The sequence below is a fragment of the Mastomys coucha genome, unplaced genomic scaffold (assembly GCF_008632895.1).
Source record: "Mastomys coucha isolate ucsf_1 unplaced genomic scaffold, UCSF_Mcou_1 pScaffold13, whole genome shotgun sequence".
Classification (NCBI taxonomy): Eukaryota; Metazoa; Chordata; class Mammalia; order Rodentia; family Muridae; genus Mastomys; species Mastomys coucha.
Window position 1 is genome coordinate 45,839,662 of NW_022196895.1, and position 10,823 is coordinate 45,850,484.

At 33.8% G+C, this 10,823-nt stretch overlaps 1 protein-coding gene across 6 annotated transcripts in view; it reads left to right on the forward strand.

Moving 5' to 3' along the window:
* Dmxl1 (Dmx like 1) overlaps positions 1–10,823 on the forward strand; it is a 149,269-nt gene that overhangs the window by 78,105 nt on the left and 60,341 nt on the right. For 4 of the 6 annotated variants that reach the window (XM_031365659.1, XM_031365654.1, XM_031365655.1 and 1 more), the window contains exons 28-30: positions 111–359; positions 741–854; positions 9,112–9,269. In XM_031365659.1, coding sequence (XP_031221519.1) covers positions 111–359; positions 741–854; positions 9,112–9,269 — 521 coding nt within the window. The remainder of the gene's footprint in view (positions 1–110; positions 360–740; positions 855–9,111; positions 9,270–10,823) is intronic. The other 2 variants (XM_031365657.1, XM_031365656.1) reach the window with 1 other exon arrangement.

Genomic DNA, 10,823 nt, shown 5'->3' on the forward strand with positions numbered 1-10,823 from the left:
AAAAACTCAAAAAGTAGAAAAATGCATTTAATTTTTAACTTGAAAAGTGTTTAATTTTTTTGTCTTGTTTTGTTTTCGTTAATGTCAGCTATTTTTCTTTTTTGCCCTAGGAATAAATTGTCTAATTCAACTTTTGAATTCTTCTGGTGAAGAAGCTCAGCCAGGACTTACAGTCTTGCTTTGTGAAATTCTCACAGCAGTGTATCTTAGTCTGTTCATTCATGGGCTGGCAACACACTCTAGTAATGAGCTATTTCGGATTGTAGCCCACCCCCTAAATGAAAAAATGTGGTCTGCAGTATTTGGGGGAGGAGCACATGTTCCCAGCAAAGGACCGAAAAACTCAAAAGCGTTATCTGGTAAGTTTTTATTGTCCTGTTGTGTTCCCCTCCACCCATTCTACCTCCCATCTTTTCCTTCCACTCTAATCTCCCTCTCAGTTTTGTTTTTATAAGCTGAAGCTTTATTCATCTGTATGATAACTTGTTAAATGTAATTATATCTTAATTTTGTGTAAGAAAGTTCTTGTTATACAAGACCACCAACAAATAGTATTGTGGTAAAAAATGAAGTTTTAAAACTTCTTGTACAGTTTTCAATCTTTTAGATACTCTTACCTGATAATTAGACTATACAAAGTAATTATAATGTCTCTTAGTATTAAAATCTTCATTTCTTTTGAAATACACTTTGGTTTTGTTCCATACCAAATACAGATTTTTCTCTTCTTTCTTTGGCAGGAAGGCACTTTGCTATACCTAGCCCCCACCAGGTAGTGGTATTCTCCATGGAATGTGTGGGCTTTTCCAAAGCTCTTTCAGCCATCAGTTCTCATAGCCCTCCCACTCTTGCAGGCAAGATCTTAGCTTTAGAAATAGGCTCTTACAGTTTAGCTTGCTTTATGTTACTGTTTTTCAAGGGTTGCATATAGTGGGGGAGTTTGTTTTGTTTGGCATTTAAGGAAAATTGACATATTTCTTTTTAATCAAGCCATATTTTTGATTTAAAATAATGATTAGCATTTTAGATAACTGATTCTACTCTTCCATTCTAGTTTCAAATACTTGGCTTTGGATATTTTTTCTGTCCCTTAAATTGTAATATTTCTAAGTATACAAAACCAAAAGAAAGAAATGATAGTGCTGATCATAGAAAAATCACAGTATGGCTTGAAATGACTGGGAAAGCATTTCCCATGAGGCTGCTTTATGGTTTGCATATTATGACTGGCTATTAGAGTTTTTGAATTTCTAAGTGTTCAGAATACCATGAAAAGTAAATATTTTAAATAAGTATATCCTTTTACTATATATACTATATTTAAGTAAAATTATAACAGCCCCCTTTTGAACTAGAAAATGATTTTCATGTTAGGAAATTTTTTGTGATTTGGGCTGGTGAGATGGCTCAGCAGGTAAGAGCACTGTCTGCTCTTCGGAAGGTCATGAGTTCAAATCCCAGCAACCACATGGTGGCTCACAACCACACGTAATGAGATCTGACGCCCTCTTCTGGTGCGTCTGATAGTTACAGTGTACTTACATATAATAAATAAGTAAATCTAAAAAAAAGATCTTTTGTGATTTATTAGCAAATGTGATAGTATTGGTTTTTCAGTTTTGAAGTTTATCTAGATTAACTTTAGGACTTAACTTATAATACTGGAAATCCTGTTACTGTACTAATAGTAAATTTAAAAATTATTAAAATGTATAAATTTAAATCTTCAAATACAAGTTTGAAAACAGTTTTAAATGCTTTTTAGAAGAAACCTGTGTGCACACATTTATAAGTGAAGCCTGGCACGATTATCTCTGAATTTTAATCCTCTTGCTCCCTATCACCTTTAAGCACTATACATTTGTACCTGTATGTAGGTTTGGATATTTATGATTTGGAGGTTCAGATGGGGTGATAAAGGACTTACAGAAAAATAAAATTTGATTTAAATTTGTTACTTTTAAAAAATCATTGTGGGACTAGAGAGACGGATTTAACAGTTAAAAGCACTTTTTCTTCAGAAACCCAAGTTTGAGGACCAGCACCCGTGTGGCATATCACAACTGTCTGTAACTCACTTTCCGGGGGAACCAACACTCTTTTGATCTTCACAGCCACGATTCACAGACATATTCCAAGCAAAAAGACGTAGATGCAAGTGAAACATTCACATACATAAAATAAATTTGAAAAACAGCTTTCAAAAACATTATCATTAGAGTTCATACCCTGATGAAGAAATATTTTTAGATTTTAAATTCTTCTGTAATAGAAGAAAGAAAAGTGCTTATTTTCAGTAGTCATTATAAGCAGTAATGACATATATTTTTCACAAAGCTATAATTTCATGATTGTAGAACAAAATTCTTGGCAACTTAACTTCTACTTTATCCTCACATTGAAACTATTTGCTCATTTATCTGCCACTCTGTTACTTTTTAACCCATGTACTATTCCCTCTTCAGCAACTCAGGATAGAGAGGATACAACCTCAAAATAGACAGGGAGTAAATTCCCGATTTTTAATGCTGTGTTCAAGCAAGTTAAGTTCATAATTTTGGGCAAACTTCAGCCAGCTTTTTGTATACAGAGACCTTTTGGTATCTCAAAACTGCTCAGTCTTCTCTTGTAGTACCAAAGTAGCAATTGCAAAACTTAAGTAAGTATAGCTGTATTTCAGTAACATTGTATAGTTGTACATAAGAATCTTTGTTTCAATACTAACCATTCTCAAATAATCAAAAATAATAAAGTAACAAAAATTATCTGTATGTTTACCCTTTTGTAGTATGGATGTGATAACCAAATATTCAAAACACAGTTACCTAGTTGTAGAGTTAGATGTAAATATATCCAACCTCGGTTATACTTATCCGTCTTTGAGAACTCAGAAACTGGATGTAGTCACTGAACTCATGCCAAGTGCACTTACATGATTGATCAGTTGAATAAGACAGGCATTTGGTTCCAAAACTAATGTAGTTTGGGAGGGAACAGGGAGGAAAAGAAAGGAGTAAAGGGAGAGGATGGAGAGACTAAGGGAAGCAGCAGGTTATGGAATAATGAATGGCAGACAGAAACAACCAGTCCTATGAAGCAGGTACTCTGAAAAGCCAGGAGAAAAAGCTGATGACCAATAGCATCCAGGAGAAAACAACAGAATGATGGCTGGTCATGTGAAATAAAACTCTGAAATCTTGGTTTTAAACACATTTTTCCTGAAGCACATGATTGCAGCACAGTAATCTAAGGAATTTTAGGTACACATAAGCAGTGGTCTGTGTTTGGATTCCTGCAAAATACAATCACAGTGTTTCAAGATCTTAATTGTATTAAGTAATATTCAGTGTACATTGTTGAGCGAGGAGTTTGTCTTCTTTTCCTGTTGCTATGATTAAATTGGCAGACAGAAGCAACTTAAGGAACTGTTTATTTTAGCTCACAGTTCAAGGTAAAGTCATCATGGCATACAGTCAAGGCAAGGGGAACTTGAAGCAGTTGGTTATATCATTTCTTTACTTGGCAAGTTTAGAGCAGTGAGAGTCTGCTCCTTTTTTCTACTTATATAATCTAGGACCCCAGCCAGAAATGGCACTACTCTAATAACATCTTAGTCATTACAAGGTAATGCCTATAGGCATGCCCAGAGGGCCATCTCCTAGGTCATTCCTGATACTGTCAAGTTGACATTAACCATCACAAGGATAAAAGAATATATTCCAGAAAGTTGACATGAATTTAATCACCATTAAAATACATGTATTTTAAGTTTTTAAATCTAGCCAAATGAAAACTGAGATGTCTACAGTACTTTGTTTTCTTAATTAATCAGTATCCAAATTCAGTGTATTGAAAATGAAATACTTGTTTGGAACCCCTAAGTACATGTTTTCTAAAAAGTGTTTTTAAATTTAGTGCTAGGTAGTTGTGTTTCTTACTCTGGTACAAATTCTCATCTTAAGTGTTTTGAAATAATGATCTCATGAATTATAGATTTTCTACATGTCTTTTGCTCTAGTTCTTTTACTGACTATTACTTTTAGCCTTTTGTTGTGATCAAACACTCTGACCAAAAGAAACTTGGGGCAGAAAAGTTTATTAGGTTTCCCCTTAGACGAGTCATTCAGAGAAGTTCAGGCAGCAAACTGGAGCTAGTAAGCATTCCTGATTGCTCCCTGACTCATGCTTAGGCAGCTTTCTTATGTAGCCCCTGGCCACTGACTAGGAATGACAGCCTAGGATTCTTAACCAAAAAGTTATAATATACATAATTAATTAACTTAAATGAACTTACCTTTGTGAATTCTATATCACATATTAATGAAAAACTTGACTTTTATAATTAAATTGTGGTAATTGTGTATACCGTGGTATTTTTAGTTATTTTGTGATAGCTAACCATTAAGTTGAAAATTAGAGTAAGTTTAATTTTTTTTCTGTGAACAGAAATCCATACTTTTGTTTCTTGTATTATACAGCAAAGTGTTTTAAATTTAAAATTTTTGCATTTTGTGAAAAAATTTGCCATAAAACCTGTGAATTTTCTTTTACTCAGTTTAAGGAAATTTTAACTCCTAATTGAAAAATAAAATATAAAATTACTTTTATTTGTGGCAAGCATGTCATGTTTCCTTACTATGAAACAAAAAAAGTCACATAATTTGAAGACATTTAAAATTATCTCTTCTTTATTATTTATGCTAAATATAGATAAGAAAATCCAAATCATTTGCATATATAAAACTTGTATGAAAGCTAAGTATTAGTCACAGAATAATGTTTCTCACCGAAGAAACAAATACATTTAAGATAAATGTCAGTGATAAAACACAGTTTTATCACTCATCATGGTGTCTGATTGCTGAGAGGTTTTAAAAGATGGCCAAACATGAAAACAACCACTTTTAGAGGGAAAAGACAATCCATGGTTGTTAGCATTAGGTGCTGATGAGGGCCATGTCATATTAAGCTTCCCTTTATGTTTAAAGAACACTTTTTTGTGTGTGAGAATGGAAGTTACAAGAAGCTTTCCAAGAAAGGTTGAAAGGAATGGAAATGTATATTTTTATAATTAATCTTTTATTTCACTATTAAGGCTGTTCTTTTTTATATATGAAGCTCTAAGTATATTGTCTACCTGTAGATGTTTTTTTTCTGATGTTTTTGACTGTTTCAAATTCTGCAACAAAATGGATTGAATATTATTTCCAAACTGTGATACTTGTAATAATTTAGAGTTAACTGTTCCAGCCCCAATGATCACAGATCTTTTGATTATGTAACTTTAAAGAATATACTTGACTCACCAGCATAGATCTGTGTGCTCCTGTGCATACAGCACTAAAGCTTGTTTTCTCCCTCTTCCATCCACTTTCACTGCTTTCTCTCCTCTTTTTCTCTCTTCCTACCCTTGTCTCCCCCACCCCTGACCCCCGTTCCTTTCCACCCTGTTGCCTTAGTTTCCCTAGCTTTTCCCTTTTCCTTCTCTCCCCCAGTTTAAAAAAAAAGGCTAAATAGCAGCTTTGGTATTTTCTTGGTATCTTCCAGTGAATCATTTTGCTCATCAACTATCTTAGAATCTACTACTTTGTATTCAAATACATATAAATTTATTTATTTTTAAGACAGGCTCTCACAGTAGAGTCCTGGCTAGTCTGGAACTCATTTTGTAGATCATGCAGTCCTTTAACTCAGGGATCTAACTGGCTCTGCCTTCAAAGTTTGGAAATTAATACTGTGTCACCATATCCATCTTGTGAATTTATTTTTATGAATACTTACAGAACAAGTGCAATATATAATACGAGGTAATGATTCTAGGAGGACCCTGAGAATCAAACATTCTTATATGTATAGTATCATGTCAGGATTTGAAAATTATTAATTTTATTCATTTAAGAAAAACCTTTACTTAATTTGCTGCTTCTTTAGTATTTTCTTTTTTGGACTCTGAAGTTTATTTCTAGACTTCATATAGGTTCATATCTAAAGTACCCTTTATGATATACATACCTGTAAAAGACTAAGCACGTGGCCTGAATTGTCTTCCTAAAACAAGAAATGGATTTGGGATTAATTTTTTATTAAACTTAAGTGACTTTTATCTTTTCCAAATCTGTATTTTCTTCAACATAACTTTAAGTCACCAGTTAAGCAATTTGCCCTTTCTTCTCTGCATTTTAGTGTTAAGGTTCAAAGTCTACATTATGAATTTCATGTACTCTGGCATTCTCTGTAGGAGCTCCAAAGATAAGTGAGTTTTCAGTTGAAATGAAATACTTTTGCTTATTGTGTTAAGATCTTAAAGAAATGTTTACATCAGGTTATAAAATACTAGTTTTGTTGTATCTGCTTTAAAATGGTAAGCTGAGGCTGGAGAAATACTTCAGTCAATAAAGTACTTGCTGTGCATGCATGAAAACCGAGTTCAGTCCTTAAAAATGTACATAAAAAGCCAGCTATTGTAACCACTGCACTGGAGAAGGGGATCTGAAGACAAAAGTAGGTTCTTGTGGCTTACAGGCCAGCCTGCTTAACTGTGATTCTAGGCCATTAGCAGAAACTGATTCAAATTACAAGGTAGGTAACATTATTGAGAAATGACACTTGAGGCTTTACCCAGACTTTCATATGTATGTACACATATATGATACATACCCATGCATGCAGAACCACCACATAAGTACACACACACACACACAGTACCATAAATTTTAAGCAAATTTTTGATGTATTATTATGTCATCATCTCACATCATCATCTAGGTTATCTACAGCCATTTCCATGCAAGTATGTAATGAACATGGAATATATTCAGCTCCTTCCCTTTCTCACTTCTTCCTTTTAATTTGTTTGTTTTTATCACAGTAAAAGCTTCATTGTAGCAAAATCTAGAAATACAGAAAAATTTATTATAGAAAATAATGTTTCCCGTATGTATTTTCATTATTGCTTTAGACAAGCATCTACATAACACTGTTAAATTTATTGTTGTTTTATATCAACCAACTTTTATAATACTCATTTTTATTGTTATAGTATTTTATAAATTTTAAGGAATATGACAAAAAAAGATATTGTAGGTATTGAAGAGGGGGTCTCTGGGAGGAGTTGGGGTACAAAAGGGAAACAAGAATGTGATTTAATTCTATTTATTTAAAATATGTTTTTAAATGTTAACAAATTCAGACAAATTGACATCATGTAACTTTTCTCATCATAATGCAATAAAAGTTAAATAAAAAATAAGTGAATAGAAATAAAAAAAATAAAGTGAGTTAACACCAAAAAAAAAAAAAGAAAATAATGTTTTCTTATTCCTCTAGTTTCCCATTCTCATGCCATAATATAACCTCTTAGACATTTCTTCATTTCTGTTTGATTCTTTTGGGAATGACTTATATTTCTAAATATCTATAATATAGAATGTGCTGAGGGTCAGATCAGGATTCTCAAGGAAAGGAAGGAATGTCTGTGAAATCTGTTTTGACATGGAAACCAATCAGTGAGTCAAAACAATAAGAATTATGCTTTTAAAATTCATGTTACTTCCTAATTCTATGTGGCTTTTCCTCATGCATGTCTTTGTTTTTTATTTTTATCCTCTCCATTCCTCTTAGATAAATCATAAGGCCTATATCCTGTTTCTGTTCCATTTTAGTTTTAGAATATGTGTTAATATGTACAACATGTGTATTGGAAACTTGATTGTAGATTATCAGATATAAGTAAAAGCAAAAGTTCATACAAATTTAAATGTGTAAATATAATCATTTAATACCTGAACTATCAGTGGAACCACTAATGTATAATATCTTAGAATATTAATATGTCATTCTTTTCTCTCTTCCAAAGACACATAATCACTACATTAAAGTCAGGTTATTATTGCTTGATATATTGCATGTGCATGTTGTATTTTAAAGTTGAATAGTTACAAATAATAAATTAAAATTGTAATTATGGCACAAATACTTAGATCATTTTGGGAGGTAAGTAAATCTTATTGGAACCATAGGAGAAAAATATTGTGTCTTCATGTGAATTGTTTGCCTATTAGGTCATGTTCATGGTTACAAGATCATTCTTTGTCTAAAACTTAGTATTGATTAAACATTTCTGTAGCCTATGGATATGTAGCTCAGAGATGCAGTAGTTGCATGGCATGCTGGGCCTTGGCTTTGATCACTGGCATCATATAGATCTGTTTAAGAGACTCCCATATAATTTTTGCTTTCTAGGGCAAATACTGAGAGAATGCTCTCTAACTTTAGAGGCGTGAAAAAAATGAAACAAAGATGGCATTTTCTCTTCTGTGTAATACTAATGACTAAAAATTCCATCTTTCACCTATTTTTCAAGTTTCAATAATTTAATTATATTATTCAAAATTTTCTAATAAAAATATTTTAAATGTATAATATGACCCGTTTGTTCATGAGCAGTCTGAACTGTGGCATTATTTTTAATTTATATTTACATTTGTCTTTTTATTTTTTAAGATTTATTTATTTTATTTATATGAGTATACTGTAGCTGTCTTCAGGCACACCGGAAGGCACCAAATCTCATTATAGATGGTTGTGAGCCACCAGGTGGTTGTAGGAATTGAATTCAGGACCTCTACAAGAGCATTTAGTGCTCTTGACTGATGAGCCATCTCTCCAGCCCCGTTTCTTTTTCTTTTTAGAGCTTACTGAGTAGTTCACTGGTAGAATATATATGCTTGCATGCTTAAATCCCTGGGTTCAGTGCCCAGCAAACCCCTTCGCCCTAAAGACACAAAGTAAAAGGATTTGGGAAGTTTTTGTCACAATCCTAACTAAACTGTAGAGGGAATTTTTTTTGTTAGGCAGATACTACATCTCTTATAAAGTGCATACAATAGATAAACAGCATTTGGGTAATTATGTACAAGATATGGTAAAAGCACAGGTTGCTATGCAGAGCTGTTTTCTGTCCTTCCTTCTATCTGCTTTTTACCTGCTCTGTATTTTCATAATCATATTTTAGTTTTTATATGCTATTCCTAGTTATATTTAGCTTTTATGTAAAGGTGGTAATTGGAGGTAGTACTTCTAATAATGATTTTTTCTTCATTTCTTTACTAGTTGAAGGAGAAAAACAAAACAAACACATTAGTCCATCAAAAGTGTCTGGCAGAGAATCTTCTCCTGTCCTCTCTTCCTCGGTAAATCAGGAGCCACTTGCAGTCAAGGAGAAGTTCATTCCCCCTGAACTAAGTATCTGGGACTACTTCATAGCCAAGGTAACAAAACATCACTACATGGAAGGATGTAGTCAAATGGGAACAAGTGGGTTTAAAAATAAATGAGTAGCTCTTGCTACTTCTAAGTATTTCCCTATGCTAGTTTTAAAACTTTTAACTTGTGTCAAGATATTGAACAATATAAAAAGGAAGAAATCCTGTACTATTTTAGTTGTACATGTAACCAGCTTTTAAGGAATATATATATATTATACACATTAGGACTCTCCATTTCAAACTAAAGTTAGTACGATAAAAGAGTAGTTAGCTAACATTTTAATGTAATAGACTTAACAATGGCCAAGAATCAAGGAGTCAGGGTGTTCTGATCATCTATTAGCCCTATTCAATTTCTGTTTCTTTTTTTTTTTCTCTTCGGCTTTGACAATCAAACTCAGAACCTTAGTGAGCTTTGTACCACTAATTCCATAGTACCTCATTCATTTTAACACTGAGGCCACCCTGAGTTGTTTTGACAGGTACAAATTTTATTTACCAGTATTTACTTAAATAACATTATTATCTCAAGTTTAATTTCTTACACTAAATTACATATTCATAATTGCATAAAATGCAAACTTCCCTACTGGCTCTTCATTCCACACATCACTTTGTGATAACAGATGCATGCTATGATAAGTGAGCAGTCAGCTCACTTTCTTCAGAGCCCATCAGTGATTGATCATTTATTGCCTGTGACTCATCTCACACACAAATAACATAGCATGTAGTTATTTTGATTTCTTATCTCCCGTAAAATATTTTACAATCAGAAGAGGGGATTGACAACAAAGTGAAAGACATAAAAAGACAATCCTGAAAAGTAATAATAGATGGGAATCATCTCAAATTAAATAAAAGTAAGCCCACCACACCCAGAGGAAGCTCCACTCCCAGGTGCTTTGACACACCCAGGATCAGAGATAAACAGGAACCAACATCTGTCCCAACACTGGGAGTAACTGGGACCAGTGGGACCAGGCACACAGGAACTCTGCCAGCCTAGTGACTCCGGTTCCTTCCGGTCTGTCTGGGTTAGTGTTCTGAGCAGACCTTGCACACAAGCTCTGAAGCCAGTCCGACAACACACAGAGAAAGCCACACTTCCAGGTGATCAAACAAGCCCAGGATCCCAGGATCCCAGGATCACAGAGGCAGCTTGACTCTGAGGAGTTCTGACACAACTAGGATCACAGGAAGGACAGGCTCCAATCAGATTTAGCAAGGGCAGGTAGCACGAGAGTTAACCAGATGGCGGGGGACAAGCGTAAGAAAATAAACAACACAAACCAAGGTCACTTGCCATCATCAGAACCCAATTCTCCCACCATAGCAAGTCCTGGACACACTATCACACCGGAAACGCAAGATTCAGATCTAAAATCACTTATCATGATGATGATACAGGACCTTAAGAAGGACATAAACCCTCAAAGAAATACAGGAGTACACAGGTAAAGAGCTAGAAGCTCTTAAAGAGGAAACGCAAAAATCCCTTAAAGAGCTACAGGAAAACACAATCAAACAGGTGAAGGAAATGAGCAAAACCATCCA